General features: G+C 45.6%; 2 protein-coding genes across 2 annotated transcripts in view; one reads left to right on the forward strand and one right to left on the reverse strand.

Moving 5' to 3' along the window:
- Positions 1-687: 687 nt before the first annotated feature.
- KLHL22 (kelch like family member 22) lies at positions 688-9,041 on the reverse strand. Its single transcript, XM_056859837.1, has 6 exons — positions 8,815-9,041; positions 7,225-7,390; positions 4,806-5,524; positions 3,782-3,974; positions 1,912-2,145; positions 688-1,118 (listed from the first exon to the last, which is right to left on the reverse strand). Exons 1-6 carry the CDS (start codon positions 9,039-9,041, stop codon positions 741-743), a joined length of 1,917 nt encoding a protein of 638 aa, XP_056715815.1. The 3' UTR covers positions 688-740.
- A 5,485-nt stretch (positions 9,042-14,526) lies between these two features.
- Positions 14,527-17,232, forward strand: part of MED15 (mediator complex subunit 15) — a 37,576-nt gene continuing 34,870 nt past the window's right edge. The window contains exons 1-2 of the mRNA XM_056859839.1: positions 14,527-14,674; positions 16,317-16,404. Coding sequence (XP_056715817.1) covers positions 14,619-14,674; positions 16,317-16,404 — 144 coding nt within the window. The 5' untranslated portion in view covers positions 14,527-14,618. The remainder of the gene's footprint in view (positions 14,675-16,316; positions 16,405-17,232) is intronic.

The raw sequence follows: 17,232 nt of genomic DNA on the forward strand, positions 1-17,232 counted from the left end.
TTAAGTAGTACAGAATAATACTGAACAACAAGTATCTCTCTCCCAAGGCAAGCTGGTAATTTTCTGCTCACCTGCACAGCAGCCAGTAGTGGGGTGTTGGCTGCTACCATGAGCAGCTAAGAAAAGTGCAGAGGTGCTGGCAGCACAGAGGGGCTCAGGAGACTGGAAGAAAACGGTTCTTCCTGGGCTAAGCTGCTTACCAAGGATTCTGTTTTAGGAGTAACGAGGAAGCAATTTCATGCTGGACATCGGATGCTCAGAAGTGGCTGAGCCAAGTCTTTTGTGCTGCAAATCAAGCAGCTTGTAAGCTTTTGGTGGACAGAACTACAGTTTTTTGACAGGAAAAAGCTCCTTGGCTTGTCTCATGTGGCAGACCAATGGTCAAAGCCATCTTCATATCAAATGCTCTTGCAAGTCAGCAAATAATGTAATCTGTATTCACAATTCATTGATAAAGACACATCATTCCTAAAAGCCTTCCCTTAGTGAAGGGGTGGGCTTCTTGCCATCCCTTCGTGTAAAGTGCCCTCGCATTGAAGGGCCATTCTTAGCCTTCTTTTCAGTCTGCTCTGGCCAGCTCTTGGTGCAAGTCCAGTCAAGGTCACCAGACTGCCTCCCTTCATTGGGTGTGCAGGCAGCAAAAGTTGGTGGCAAGAGCGTGGGGCTCAGCAAAGTGAGGGTGGCTCAGTTACAGCAGGGGGGAAAGCCAAAAATTCAGGGGAAGAGGCCTGTCCCTTGGGCTAATCATCGCCCAGATTATCGAATTCTTCCCAGTCAGATACGCTCATGACCTCAGAAGAAACATCCAGTGGATTCTGCAGTCTTTCCCGATGCCACTCAGGGTCCCATCTCTCCACATCCATTAGGATGGCCCTTGGCAATGTGAGTACACAGGCAGCCATCCCAGAAATATCCTCTTCTAAAGGTGGCCCTTCTTCCCAGTCATCTCTTTCAGCTTCATAAATGTGGACATAGTCCATGCGGATGCCCCGGTTATGGGACCTGCCCCCTAAGACATAGATCTTGTGACCCAGGACGGCAATGCCAGGTTCTCCATGTCCTGCAGGCAGAGGGCGGACGCAAGTCCACTGACCGGTGCTTGGAGTATAGCAGGCAACCTGGAAGAAAGTAACATCAAAAACAAAAGTTGCTGATCATGAAAGAAAGTTCCCCAAAACTAGTGGTAACTTGTGGGGTGCTGGATTTATCTCTTTACCACATAGGGAACCACTATTTCTGCTGAAACCATTAGCGCTAGAAAGTTGCTTTATTATAACTAGAAAACACACTGAATACCGTATAGACTTGCGTATAGGCCAAGTTTTTCAGCCCCCCAAAAGGGCTGAAAAATCCCAACTCGGCCTATATGCGGGTCAATACGGTAGGTGGAGGAAGGGGGGGAACTTACTGTTGCGGCCGCCTCCAGTGTGCCTTCCCCCGGGCCAGGAGCGGCCTGCTGGGCCTCCTGCACGCCGGGGGGGGGGGGGGCGCCGCCTCCAGCGCGTCTTCCTCCAGGCTAGGAGCGGCCTGCGCAGCCTCTTGCGCGCCGGGGCCCCCGCTGCCTCCAGCGCACCTTCCCCCGGGCCAGGAGCGACCTGCTGGGCCTCCTGCGCGCCGGGGGCCCCCCCCCACTGCCGCCAGCTAATCGCTGCCTCTCCCAGTAAGTAGGGGGTTCAGGGGCTCTTCCCCCTCCTCCCCTAGGGTGGCGCTGGGGTCGGAGTGGGTCTGGAGGGCAATCCGGGGGTTGTATAAGCCGACCCTCGGCTTATACGCGGGTGCCTAATTTTCCCCCATTTTTGGGGTGAAATTAGGCACCTCGGCTTATACGCGAGTATATACGGTAAACATGGATAGAGAGCACTGTTATACCAAAAAGTAAGTACCAGTCACACAGACCGATCATTGACTCACCAGGTGAACGTCTCTTCTATAGCCAGAATCATTGTTACTGCCTCCAATCACATACAGTCTGCCCAGCACTGCAGCCATCCCATGCCAAGCCCGCCGGACAGGCCCATCAGCCAGACTCTCCCAGCGATCGCCCACTGGATCATAACAATGCAGCTCTTTCAGGTAGTCCTCACCTCGTCTCCCACAGGTAATATACATCTTCCCTTCCAAAGTAGCTCCTGCATGTGCGTATATCTGCATCAAAACGCACAAAAAAGGGAGATGGAGTCGCTATCTGGAATCCTGAGCATTTCACTCAGCTGCCCTCCCTCCTGTAATACATCAGTTATTTGTCTATTAAAAGAGAGAATAAATCTATCTGACTTTGTAAGGCAACCAAAGAAATCACCCCAGGATGGTGGAGTTTTATTCCCTATGATGCATGTGCTGCCAGAAAAGATTTTAATATTTTGGCAGAGAACACACCTTTTGCAATCAGAATTCTTCCTGTTAAAGCACAAGTCTAGCAAAATATTTATGAACAACCGCTTCCAAGATTCAGGCAGTATTTGTTTTGGCGATGTAATGGCAAGAGGTTGGGCGCAGAGACTGGGAAAGAGGACACAAACATGTACCATGCTCTGGAGCCCTCTTGCCCTGGAATTATTTCCTAACCTCATCCTAGTTCTCACCTTCCACTTATTTCCAATTTTTGCAGCCATAAGTAGTATTTCCCCACCCCCCCAAAAAAACTTTACAACTTAAAACGGCACACTTAGGAAGCTGACTGTCCAAGCTCTGCTCACGACCTGAGTTCGATCCCAACAGAAGTTGGTTTCAGGTAGCCAGCTCAAGGTTGACTCAGCCTTCCATCCTTCCGAGGTGGGTAAAATGAGTATCCAGCTTGCTGGGGGTAAAGGGAAGATGACTGGGGAAGGCACTGGCAAACCGCCCCGTAAACAAAGTCTGCCTAATAAACGTCGGGATGTGATGTCACCCCATGGGTCAGGAATGACCCGGTGCTTGCGCAGGGGACCTTTATCTTTTTTTACCTAGCTGTTTGGCTTGCAGCTATCTAATAGGATACAATACACTAGTTGCCTCTAGTTGAAGAAACTAGAGAAGGACTGTGTAGAGCACCTGGCTTCGCGTGCAAAAAATTCCAGGTTCAATTCATAAGATCTCCAGTTAAAGATCTCAGGTAGCAGGTCTTGGGAAAGGCCTTTCTCTGTCTGAGACCTTGGAGAGCCGCTGCCAGAGAGACTACATTGAGCTCAGTGGAGCAATGGCTGGCTGAAAGGTGAGCTTTATCATGGGTCAAACTGGAGATCCAAGGTCCAGGAAGGGCACCTTCATTAGTACAGATCTAGAAAAGATCCTGGCAAAAAGTTGGCTGAAGAACATACTATGGTGCCTAGGAAAGGTTTTCCAACCACTCCTCAGTAGCTGGGCATCTCTGGCACTGTAATCTCTTGTGTTTCCAGCAGCCAGTGTGGGAAGCAAGAACAACATGGTAGGGAAGGAGCCCAGTACCCATGGGGCCTGCTGTGGTATGAGCTCCACCTACACCGTAGCCAAGTACAGAGTGATGGTAAGCACATCTATGCCTCTGATCGCAACCCAGCCTCCAAGTGTGGCCTTAACTAAGAACAGTCCTTGTACACAAGGCTTGGCTTGTACCCAAAATCCACTTTACACCACTCTTCTCTCCCAGACTGGAAGACAGATGTACCTGGGAAGCTTGCCAGCAGGACAGGATGAAGGCAGCCTTCTATAAATATTCTGTGCCCCATCATATGACCAAGCAAGAGGGCACTTGAGGCTGCGGAGCCAGAACACACTTTTGACCGAGCCCAGCGGCATTTGTCCTCATGTCGACTACCTTCCTTACCTCCTTCTTGAGAGGGGCCACATATTCCCAGGTGTTGGTTTTGGGGTCGTATCTTTCCACCTCCCGCAAGTCTTCATGGTAGTCCCTTCCTGCCACAGCATAGATGTACTCGCCCACAACGCAGACACAGAGGTCTGCGTGCTCTTGCTGAAGGGACTGGATCTGGAACCACTTGTTGTGTCGTGGGTCATACCTTGCAAAGGAAGATGAGGCGCTATTGCCAGAGGTATCTGGCTGCTCTCAGCAAACCTAACAGCCCCTCCCCATCTGCACAGGCTGTGTCCTGCAGCAGTAAGAAAGCCTTTTCTGACTGTTTCTTTAGCAGCTATCTCCAAATGAGCAGCCAAGAGGCACACTGGGCCTCTACCCATCCTTCCGCCTGCTGCTACATTCATTGCTGTCAGTTTCTTTTTAATGCTGGGTCTAGCAGCTTCCATAGCACAATCTCCCTTTCAAAGAGCCAATGACAGAGTACTATGAGTGGCAGCCATCTTAGTACTGCTAAGAGGAATAATTGCAGTCAGAGTGTGAATGCCCAGCTTTAGCTGGCAGGCTGGGAGCCCTTTTCTTCCACAGCCACATTCATTCAAGAGGAAGTCTGCTAAAAAAACAACGATGAGGCAGAACCCATGTATTTGCTGGCTTTTCCCCTCTCATGTAAACATGGCAAAATTTTGTCTTCCCCAGTTTTATAAACTACAGAGATATTTCTGTCTTTACTTCACTTGATAAATCGCAATCTACTTGCACCTTTGGTTTACTAAGTCCTACATGCACAGTCAGAATTACAGACAAAAACACAACAGCAGAGCAAAGGAGAGTGCAAAAGACTTCTCCACGGCAGCAGACAGATTTCAAAACAGCAAAGAAAATTCACCAAAACAACAGAGGTTACTACAGCCAAGGGTGGCACAATGGCCACAGTGTTGGATTTAATTATGAGAAAACCCGAATTCCAATCCCTGTTCAGCCTAAAACAGTAAAACACACTGGCAATTTAAAATCAAGAAGCAGCCCCTCTTACCTCCAACACCTGAACTCTGCTCGAAAACCTCGTACATTGTTATCTCCCCCAATTAAGTAGACAAAGTTATTGAGAACCGCAATTCCCTGGTTGGACATTTTGCGGGACTGAGCTGCAGCAAAGTGCCTCCATTCACCCGACAGTGGGTTTAAGTACTTGGCTTGGTTGCTGAGAACTGTGGATGGAGTCGAATGCATCCCCCCAAAGCCCACGACACACTGAAACTGTGACCTCAGTTGTGTGTGCATGTTCTGAAGCATTGGTTGAAGGCACTCATTCTTGTGGTACATCAACGCACTGGCCACTGTCTCCTTTAATGGACATGGGCTTAGTTTGTCATGGAGCCTCTGCAGAATTTGGAACTCCATCAAGGGAAAACGGACTGTCTCCAGCAGTTTAGGAGGTTCCATCAAGGAGACCTGATCTGTCTCCACCTGCTCTGGTGTGTAATGGTAAAGGAGGGCTCCTTCATAGACCTCATTCTCAGAGGTGACCTCCAATAAGTTGCTGCTGAGAAGGGCATAGACCTTTTCAAGGGGGAGCTGGCGGTACATTTGTGTCTTGGAGAATGTAACAAAATTTTTCAAAATGTAGGAGTCTAGCTGCTCACTCAGATGGCTCAGGTCAAAAAGGTCAGCTAGTCGATACACATCCAAGATGTTCTCATCATCCACCCAAGACATGAGGAAGTCACAGCAGAATTTGATAACCTCAGGGATCTGGAAGAAGGAAAAGCACAAGAACGTTTTTGACCTATGAAGGGATCCAATGTTAATCTTGCAACAGGATTGTCAACCACTCCAAACCTTCAGAATGTTTAACAATAACAAATAAACCCAAATCCCATAACCAAATCTGATGAAGATGTGGAGGCTTACTTAGTTTGCAAGCTTCAGTGTAGTTCCAAAACTTGCAGATTTTTTTTCCAGGATGGGGGAGGGACAAGAGGGGGCAGGGACAGAAAACTAGCAGCCATAGGACTTTGGTGCAGATGTTGTTTCAGGGTGGGGAGGAAGAGTGTGTGCCTTGAGAATAAAATATTCCCCAGCTCACATAGCAATTTAACTAACAAGGTATAGTAAGCAACTTGTCTGGAGCACAGTTGATTGCAAAAGTGGAATAATGGTACAGGACAATGACACAAAGTTTCCTCAGTAAATATATACTGTTGACTGGTTTTTATATTATAAACTACAAGATATTTTTAATAAAGATAGTCAACTTGGATTCAGTAAAAATAAATCCGAGTTAGAAAAGATATTAGATAAAGGAAATAAAGGATTGATTGGTAGGATGTATAAATTATTGATGACTATTAATTTAGAACAAGAAAGAATTAAACCAGTCATGATCAAATGGATGCAGGATTTAGGATTCAATATAGACCTGGATAAATGGGAAAATTTATGGAAGAGGGAGTTTAAATCTACAATAACTAATGAAATTAGAGAAAATCTCTATAAAATGTTTTATAGATGGCATATAACGCCAATTATGATATCTAAAATGAACAGTCAAGATAAAGGAATCTGTTGGAAATGTGGAAAAGAGGAATTTATATGCATGTCTGGTGGACTTGTAAAAAAATTAAAAAATTTTGGGGAAAAATAGTAAAAGAAACAAATAATTTGATTAATAGTAAAGTGAAAAGAAAACCATTATTTTGTTTACTGGGAATACCCACAAACTATATTCATGATTGGGATAGGATTATCTGCCAATATAGTTTTGCTGCTGCAAGGATTGTGATAGCTAGAGTATGGAAACAAACAAGTAAACCCTCAATTATAGAATAGAGAAAGTGTGGTTATATATGAGGATGGCCAGATTAACGGAAATTCTGCATGGAAATGATTTGGAAGAATTTAAGTTAACATGGTTTAAGGCCACCTCATATTGGGATAAGTTGGCAAAAATGGATTTTACTTTGTTATTTAGTGAGCTATAGAAAATTATTTTTTAAGCAATATTAGAATTTAGATAATAAATAAAGCTACCGGACACTTCTATGGAAGTCATGGTGATGGGTCACTTTTGGTGGATGGGGGGAAAGGGTATTTTCTTTTGATGAATGTATTAAAAAATGAAATGTATTCAATATGTTATGTGAATACCCTTTTATATCTATATATTTTTTTTCTTTTTTTTCTTTTTTCTTTTTTTTCTTTTCTTTTTTGTATTGTAAAATTCAATAAAAATTATATATATATAAAAAAGTAAATATATACTGTTCTGAAATGCGTGTTCTCTGTAAGTGCACATCCCCAGACCACCACCTGGATATTGCTAAGTGGGTGATCCAAAAGACAGGTTGCTAAATCTGCCCAATGCCAAGTAGACAGGAAGTCACACATCAGCCCTTAGGAGGTATTTCTTGTGTTCCTTTCCCAATGCATCTTTTGGAACCACCAACTCTCACCTGAAGTTGACAAGCTGCAGTGAGTATTTCCTGCACGTTGTTTAGACTGAGCTCCAGCTCAGAAGTGTATATGAAGTTTAGGATTTTGCACATAGCATTATAAGACACACCCTGGATCTGGACCTCCTCTTGTTCCATTTCTTTTAGTCCACCAGCAAACATTCCCCTACAAAAGGAGAGAGATGCTCTAATCATTCTTTTCAAAAAGAATGTTTGTGGTGCCACATCATGTGTCAGTTCCAATATATGAATATTAATGTAGTGTCCTCATATTCCCCCCCAACAAGGATCTAAACATTTCCCTAGTTTCCCACCACCTTCCTCCATGTTGCTCAAGGAAGCTGATGCTGATAGATCATGTTTTATTTTCAGACAAACAACTCTGAGAGGTAGGTCAAGCTGAGACACAGTGACTTCCCAAAGATCATTAGCGAGTTCCATGACTGAACTTTTAGAAGAGACTCTTTTGGATGCATGCTGCTGTTTAGGATTTGGCCAAGTAACCTGGCATGCTTCAGACTTATTCACCCCATAGGTAAGTAATTCATAAAGGACTCCTGTACATATGTGCTTGCTACTATGAATGACTACAGGGGTGGGTGGGTGTTGAATGGGGGTAATGGTGGATTGGGATGTCACCATGCCCCCACCCCACTATAGACCACTTTGGGACAAGAATTCTCAGAAACTACAATGGTGGGAGAACTGACCATCTCCTGAGACTCAATGAACATTCAGATCATAGAATCATAGAGTTGGAAGGGACCACCAGGGTCATCTAGTCCAACCCTCTGCACACTGCAGGAAATTCACAACTACACCCCCAGTGACCCCTACTCCATGCCCAGAAGATAGCCAAGATGCCCTCCCTCACATGAACTGCCCAAGGTCATAGAATCAGCCTTGCTGACAGATGGCCATCTAGCCTCTGCTTAAAAACCTCCAGGGAAGGAGCACTTACCACCTCCCGAGAAAGCCTGTTCCACTGAGGAATCGCTGTAACTGTTAGAAAATTCTTCCTAATGTCTAGAAGGAAACTCTTGATTTAATTTCAACCTGTTGGTTCTGGTCCGACTTTCTGGGGCCACAGAAAACAACTCAGCACTATCCTCTATGTGACAGCCCTTCAAGTACTTGAAGATGGTTATCATATCCCCTCTCAGTCTTGTCCTCTTCAGGCTAAACATACCCAACTCCTTCAACCTTTCCTCATGATGTACTGCAAAGATGTATGCACATTTTATAGGGCATCACGCAACCCAAACACACATTTTACCACAGGAAAAGGAAAGAATGCAAGAAACGGGACACTGGCCTAGATGGACCATTGGGCCGATTCTGCACGACTCTTATTTTTTATAAAATAAAAGGGCTGGGATCCCAGAAGCTACTTCTGCTATAACCAAGGCATTGGGCACGGCTGCCATATATCACAAAGACCTTGTTTGAGCCTATCCCTGAGTTACAGCTAACAGGCAGAAACAGGCTACTAAACTCCACTGGCAAAGCCCAAAGATACCCTAACTGAATAAGGATAGCAGTGTGTTCAAGTCTGGGCACAATATTGCTGCAGCTCTGTGGTGAGCAGACCTGAAGTAGTCACACGATGCAGCCAGGAGGATGCGGTGAGCTTCAATAGCCTTCCCTTCCACAAGTAAAATGACATCGAAGAGGACGCCGCTGTCTCGGAGCGCCACCAAGCCACTCAGCAAAGCCTGCGAGTGTTGAGCGCTGCGGTATGTGTTGCTGGTACACTCCTTCATCGAAGGCTCAAGAGGAGTCTTGCATGGCCGTGCTGGCTCCTGATCCTCCGCCATCCCAGGTGAATACGCTCAGTACTTCAAAGGACACCTGGATTTTTCCTAGGGAGAAACTGATATAGGTGAGGTTGGATTTTCTGACCCAGAACCTTTGTTGCAACGGGCCATATTTGCAAACTGTCACTCTTCAACACAGAGGATGTGAAGAACACCAGGGGCGTCAAGGAACTTTCATTACTGCAAAGGAAGCTCACCTGATGCTGACAACTGGAACTGTTCACCTTCTGAGAGTCCTTTAACAAAGTCCCTCACCAAGGACTTCCAAGGAAGACTCAGCAACTGTGAGGTACAATGGCAGAACTTTCTATGGCTTAGAAATTAGAGTCAGGAATTGTAAAGAACAAGCCTATATATTTAGCTTCCCACCACTCGGCAAACAAGCAGCTCCATTATTGAATCAGAAGTAAATTGTTACATAAGCCAAATTCACAAATGATTCAGAATTATGCAACCACAAGCAGACTGCGAAAAGCAAAGCAAAATGAAATGCACCACAGGACAAAAGAAGTAACCGTTGTATCCTGATATACGATCAGGATATTTACGATGAAAACTGCCCCATCGAAAATGAACGTTTTCATACAAAAACTGAAAGTAATGGATCTTCGGCTCAGCTCTTTAAAGAACAGATATCCACAGCGTAATAAAACAATTAAAGCATCAACCAAGAGGGGGAGCCTAAACGGAGCCCCCTCCCTTGACTTGCTTATGGACAAACAGGGCAATATCCCCAAGGAAACACATGCTGTCATTTTAAAATTAAATTAGGATAGTTTCAGAGGGTAGCTGTGTTGGTCTGCAATAGAACAGTTAGAGTCCATAGTACCTTCGAGACTAACAAGAGTTTCAGGGTATAAGCTTTTGAGAGTCAACCCTCCCTTCATCACACACAAGTAGCCAGACTGTGAAACTCTGATACCCTGAAGCTCTTGTTGGTTTTTAAGGTGCTACTGGACTGGAATCTAACCATTCTAAGTTAAGCTATAGTAAGAACTGGGTAAACATCCACAAGGAGAAGAAAACCAGCACTGATGGAAGAAGCATAATTTACCCCTTAAAAACAACCCTAATAAAGATGTTTCTAATCTGTAGCTGGAAGTCCAGCTCTCCGACACCAGCCTGTAGGCAGGAAGAAGAAGAGTTGGTTTTTATATGCTGACTTTCTCTACCACTTAAGGGAGAATCAAACCGGATTAGCGTGCGCTGCTCATGTTATGTAATAATAATAATAATAATTCAGGGTAATAAGATGCAACCGGCTGGCTGGAGTCTGGCAAAGGGCCAGCTAGGTAATTTGCTAAAGGGAAGGGGCCAGCTTATGCACAGAGCTCTCTATTGCCCAGAGATCTTTGCATAAGGAGAACGAACTGAGCACAGGAAGGGGGGGTAACTCACTGGGTCTACGGTACTCTGATTAAAGGAAGGCCAAAAGAGCAATTGTTGGCTGAGGAGGAACCCAGGAGGGCGATCCCTGCTGGTGAAACCATAGGGCTCCCCTGGTCTGAGGCCACTAATTATTTGACAGTACCAAATAGCAGACTAAGGAAAAGAGAGAAAATGTGTTTAATATGTTGCAGATGGAACAGAACTCCAGTCTCCATAAACAACTTCATCTATAAGCAAAATCTGAAACTATATACATAAACACACACACACATGATTATGTGTATCTTTCCCCCAATTACCATGACATGCCATTCCATAGCAAATTTTTCTGAAGAACCTTTTCACCATGTATATTACAGGCATCTTGCACTACATGCTGCCATCAGTAATTTTAGTGGAGTAACCATATTAGTTTGTTGCCAGAATAATAAAATAACAATTTTTATTCCAGCATAAACCCTAGCAATTACTTATACTTTGACTTACAAGCAACAGACAGGCGGAGGAGGGGAGAGGCCAGTTGGAAAGAATATCAAAGGGAAAAAAATCCACGGTGGTGGTGCGATTGTTCTCCGTGCGGTGGGTCTTAACTATATAAAATGGCAGAGTTCAGGAAACAAAACAAAAAATCACGGAAGGCACAGCTTGAAACACAATATGTGGAACTAGTTAACATGTTCAAAAGGGTGGGTTGTGCTGAGCTGTTACAGTAAGTGAAAATAAAACCTTTCAAGGGCCAATCCAAAGTGAAAGTCTTTAATAACGATTCAGCAAGAGTTTCAATATCATCTCTCCCTCAGGCTTGAACACAGACTTGGCTTTCTTCATTCGCTAGAGGGGAATACCTCAGCATGACCCACCCTTTACTGATGTTAATTAAATTTTATGTTTATCCTACTATACCTGTCTTCTACATCTACTCAGAATGGATTTCTCTCCCTTTGACTGGATGTTGTTTCAAACTGGTCTCTCCTTGTAGAAGTCCCCAAATCTGCCCATCTGTTGCTTGTAACTTTAAGTACAAACAATTGCTATAGATACACAATTCATTCATCAGATGATGTGTGGTACTAATAAATTTTATCAGTCTTCAAGGTACCACTTGATTTTTGTTTTATTGTGTGTGTGTTAAGTGCCATCAAGTCGCTTCCGACTCATGGCGACCCTATGAATGAAAGTCCTCCAAAATGTCCTATCTTTGACAGCCTTGCTCAGATCTTGCAAATTGAAGGCTGTGGCTTCCTTTGAGTCAATACATCTCTTCTTGAGTCTTCCTCTTTTTCTGCTGCCCTCAACTTTTCCTAGCATGACTGACTTTTCCAGTGACTCTTGTCGTCTCATGACGTGACCAAAATACGATAGCCTCAGTTTAGTCATTTTAGCTTCTAGGGTCAGTTCAGGCTTGATTTGAACTATAACCCATTGATTTGTTTTTTTGGCAGTCCACGGAATCCGTAACACTCTCCTCCAACACCACATTTCAAAGGAATCTATTTTCTTCCTTTCAGCTTTCTTCACTGTCCAGCTTTCACACCCATACATAGTAATAGGGAATACGATGGCATGAATTACTCTAGTCTTGGTGGCCAGTGACACATCCTTACACTTCAAAATATTTTCTAGCTCCTTCATGGCTGCCCTTCTCAGTCTCAATCTCCTTCTGATTTCTTGGCTGCAGTCTCCCTTTTGGTTGATGGTGGAGCCAAGGAATAGAAAGTCTTCAACTATTTCAATTTCCTCATTGTCAACCTTAAAGTTGTGTAATTCTCCTGTAGTCATTACTTTTGTTTTCTTGATGTTCAGCTGTAGTCCTGCTTTGGCACTTTCTCTTTTAACTTTCAGCAGTAGTCGTTTCAGATCTTTACTATTTTCTGCCACTAATGTATTGTCATCAGCATATCTCAAATTGTTAACGTTCCTCCCTCCAATTTTCACTCCACCTTCATCTAAATCTAATCCAGCTTTCCTAATTATAGGTTCTGCATATAGATTGAAGAGATAGAGAGATAAAATACATCGTTGTCTGACATCTTTGGAAATTGGAATTGCCAATCTGTTTTATTACACTCTATTAATTTTTACATTACACTCTGAATTTTTTAAATGTTACCTAAGTCTTTACTGACCCAAATTAGGCAAAAGTATAAAAGATATAGCCAAACAATTCAACAAGGTGAAAACCTTTGTGTTTGTAGCTTTAAATAAATCCCAACAAATAGCACACAACGTTTCAGGTGACCCTTTAGCCCAACAGTGCCAACAGCAGTTCATATACTTTCTTACGCTTATAGCCCTGTCACTCACTGTTAGTCAAGGCTACCATGCAGGGTTGTTGTAAGAAGAGCCATGGGCCTTTTTCCCCCCAGCAAAAGGCGGAAGAAGCGTCATACGGGAAGGTAAGGAGAAGACTTGGTGGCACGGGAGGGAACTTAGATAGTGGGGGGAAAGACATAGCGCAGCAACGTGTCTCGCATCTTGTCCACATAGAATCATAGAGTTGGAAGGGACCACCAGGGCCATCAAGTCCAACCCCCTGCACAATGCAGGAAACTCACAACTACCTCCCCCCCCCCACACCCCTAGTGACCAGAAGATGGCCAAGATACCCTCCCTCTCATCATCTGCCTAAGGTCACAGAATCAGCATTGCTGACAGATGGCCATCTATCCTCGACTTTAAAAACCTCCAGGGAAGGAGAGCTCACCACCTCCCGAGGAAGCCTGTTCCACTGAGGAACCGCTCTAACTGTTGGAAAATTCTTCCTAATGTCTAGACAGAAACTCTTTTGGTTTAATTTCAACCCGTTGGTTCTGGTCCAATCTTCTGGGGCAACAGAAAACAACTCGGCACCCTCCTCTATAGGACATCCCTTCAAGTACTTGAAGATGGTGATCATGTCCCCTCTCAGTCTTCTCCTCTCCAGGCTAAACATACCCAGCTCCTTCAACCTTTCCTCATAGGACTTGGTCTCCAGACCCCCTCCTCATCTTTGTTGCCCTCCTCTGGACAGGTTCCAGCTTGTCTACATCCTTCTTAAACTGCGGTCCCCAAAACTGAACGCAGTACTCTAATACTCTAGCACAGACAAGCTTCTACTAGCGCGTCTCTCGAGGAAGCCGGGAGAGGAGCGGCACTCTGCACATGTTCAGAGGCACAGAGGTAAGGGCGGTTGCAACAGCGAAGCCCTAAGGGCAGCTTACGGTGCTGCTCAGCCGCTCACCTGCACTCCCCGGACAGCGACACCACAGCCACCCTCCTTCGGTTCCGGAATCGCAGAAAGGCACAAACACCGAAAGCCTTATAAAAACTTGACTGGCACTTGGGGGGGGGGCTGTAGGCAGGACTTCCGGGGCGCCTGCGTCTCTTTCTGAGCGGCGTCGCCTTCCGTACCACATTTGACGCCGCTGCCCTCTCAAACCCCCCTCCGGAGGCTTCCGAGTGATGGGCGTGGCCTCCCGAGAAGCGCCTCCCTTTTATGGGTTGGCCCAACTAATGAGGCCCCTCCATGCGGCGCGCAGACGCAGAGGGAATTCCCCCACCCCCGTTTATCTCCCAGCCCTTAACCGGAAGCTCGGCCTCTCTAGCGCCCCTGCCGTCTTAAAGGCACAGTCGCCCCTTTCTACACCCACCGGTGACATCTGTGCACGCGAGCAGCCGCGGGGTCCTCCGAGCGCTCGCGAGCCAAACCCTAGAGGCTGGGGCTGGAGGGAGCGGCGCTGCCACCTCGCGGCATTTCAGTGCTCTGGGCCGCAGCCGCGGAGAGCTGTGGGCAGCGCAGGACAGGGAGGGGGAATTAGTGCAGTCGGCCTGGCAAGTACGACGGAGGGAGTCGGAGCGGCAGCTGCCCCCCCCCCTTTTGGTCGTGATCCGCTTGTGCCTGATCAATGAAGGAGCGCTCCATTGAAACCGCCTCTTCCCTTCCTCGCAGGGAAGGTGAGCCTGTCACTGGCCCGGGGCCCCGCCGCCTTACCGCTCGGACACCTAAAGCTCTCTGGGCAGGATACGCTCAGCGGTTACCGACCCGGAACTACATTTCCCAGCATGCCCTGGTTTCTCTGAGGGGAACGGCTCGACGGGTCGCGTTTCGCCGCTACATCCGCTTGCCGGAAGAGGCGTCTGTTCTCATTCAGGCTGAGAAGTCCGAGCGGTAGCGGCAGCCCCAGGAGAGGCCAGGCCGAAGCCGCCGGGATGGAGGACAGCGAGTGGCGCAGCAACAACTTCAGGCAGAAGCTGGTCAGCCAGATGTGAGTATGGGTGCCGAGTGGGGCCAAAAAGGTTTGACGGCGCGCTAGGCCGCACGCGCCTCTTCACGGATGGGCGGCCCGGAAGGGCGGGCGAGGCGCCGGTGGGTAAACTTTGCGGCTGGCGGAGCTGACCGGGCGGGCCTTTGTCAGGCTGGGTCTGGAAAGGATGAGGGGGCGGAGTCCGGGGGTGGTAAGCGTGGCCTGGACGTCGCAGGCTGTTTGTCGAGGTCGCGGCTTGGCTGAGGAGAAAAAAAAATCTACGTCGATGACTAATCCGGCTGGCAGGGTCGTTCTCCAAAGTGTGCTAGTTTTCTGCTTGCAGGCCTTCAACTGGAGGGAGTGTTTAAAAATGGTCTACCCCACCTGTGGTGTGAAGCGGTTGCTGTTGGTGGCCTAAAAGCCAGTCGATGGGCGCAGAACGGTGTGGCTTCGTATGGACTGTTTCCTCGCATCAAAAGCGCCTCATTTTATTATTCATTTAGAATGTTTTTATCCCTTTTTCTGCAAGGAGCTCAGCGTGGTGCCCGTTTTCCCCCATTTTTGGCTTGCAACAGCTTTGTGAGTTAGGTCAAGGCCTAAGGATACCCAGCGAATTTAATGACACAGTGAGATTTTGAACCTGGTTCTCCCAGATCCTAGTTAAGGAAGACAAAAAGAAACGCATTCAAGGGACGTAAAAGCAAAGTATATGCATCTTAACTCCTTTTGCTCACTTTTTTTGATGATTCATATATTTATATTGTGAATTCTTTAACTATTTTTTTATTCATTTGTCATTGGTACATTGAATATGCTTTAAATTTGTCCTCTTGCTATATTTTTCTCATGTTATGGCTTCAGTTGGTGTTTCCTACTTGTACTTCTCTACTTGGTTTTTGCTCTCCAACCTTTAAACTGTGTTGGCCTGTGTTCAACTAGCGGGTAAGGATGAGAGTTTCCTTTGAAGGGAGTGTTCCCCAAGCATCCTCACCTGCAAGATGAACTGGAACAGCACAGCAGACTGCTCATTGTAGTCCTCTGCATGGACGGTGGCCAAGCCAGTGCCACTGGGCTGAGTTCTGCCAGTGGGAGGGTGGCAACAGCAGAGGAGCTTGGTCTTATGCCCCGAAGATGCAACTTCTTTGCCGGGCTTAACTTTTCAAGAGGCTTCCGGAACATGCTGACCCTGCTGACTCAGACCATTTAGTCCAACATCCTGTTTTCCTAGCCAGGAGCCTCTAGGAAGCCCATAAGTTTGGCATGGAGCAACAGCTCTTCTCCCCAGTTCTCCTACTATCTTCCTAGCTCTCCCACTGTCTCTGAGTGTGAAGGTTCCACCTGATAATCATGGTTAATATCTATTGATCAGTCAGTTCCAAGGAACTTGTGTAATGCTTTTTAAAAACAAGAAATCACTGCGCTTTCAGTACTGAGTTCAGTAAATAAAAACAATGTGTTGTTTTCTTTAATCTAAAACTAGTTTTTGTGAATGATCTGGTGTTTAAGAGAGAAAAACATTTCTATTTGCACCTGTGCATAGAAAGTGGATCTGTTGTACATTTTTTCAAAAAAAGAAAAGTTACTAGAAAAGACAAGAATTGACTCTTTTCTTGCATTCACAAGGCCTGTTCTGACCGAAGTTCTTTGTGTTTGCTCCTTGCAGTGAAGAAGCAATGAGGAAAGCTGGAGTTGCTCATAATAAAACCAGTAAAGAAATGGAGAACCATGTTTACATGAAGGCCAAATCACGGGTAAGATGTTGCTTCTCTGGTGGTAAGGGGCAGTGGGAGAGAAGTGGGAATTGACCTGTCAGCAGCAAAAGAGGGAAGAAGAAGAAAATCTCCATATCCTGCTTTGTTTTTGTTTTGTTTTTATTATTTTTGTATTTCATAAATGTGAAAAAACAAAACATAACATAAATAACCATCACCCCCCTCCAACCCCCTTTATATACCCCCAGTGCATGACTTCCGTTAGAGTATCACCCAAATCCAAATTCTACATTACTTCCCCCATTACAGTACTCAAATATTATAACCTTTTCACAACAGTTCTAAAATCCACCTTCGCATATTTAGCTAAATACACAAATGCCAAGCTCCATTTCTTCCCAAATTCTTCCATAGCCTTCCGTGTAGTCCATTTGTTAGCTTATCCATCTGTATATACTCTATTAATTTTTATCTCCAATCTTTCTTCGACAGTTTTTTATCTGCTTTCCAGGTTTTTGCAATAATTATTCTTGCCGCTGCAAAACAATATTGACAGATTGTTTTATCTTCCACATCCATTCCCTCTTTAAATAAACCCAGTAAACACGCTTCTGGGGATTTTTTTACACTCCCCTTTATCATCTTATTAGATTCTACTATTATAGCTCTCCAAAACTTTTTCAACTTCTTACAGGACCACCAAACATGGAAAAACGTACCTCTGCATTCTTTACATCTGCAACATTTATCACTGGCATCCTTATCCATTTTTGCTACCATTACCGGCGTTGTATACCACCTATAAAACATTTTGTACATACCGGTATTTTCTCTAATACTCCTGCTATTGAAAACTAAATTCCTTCT

This window comes from Euleptes europaea, chromosome 13 (genome assembly GCF_029931775.1).
Source record: "Euleptes europaea isolate rEulEur1 chromosome 13, rEulEur1.hap1, whole genome shotgun sequence".
NCBI lineage: Eukaryota > Metazoa > Chordata > Lepidosauria > Squamata > Sphaerodactylidae > Euleptes > Euleptes europaea.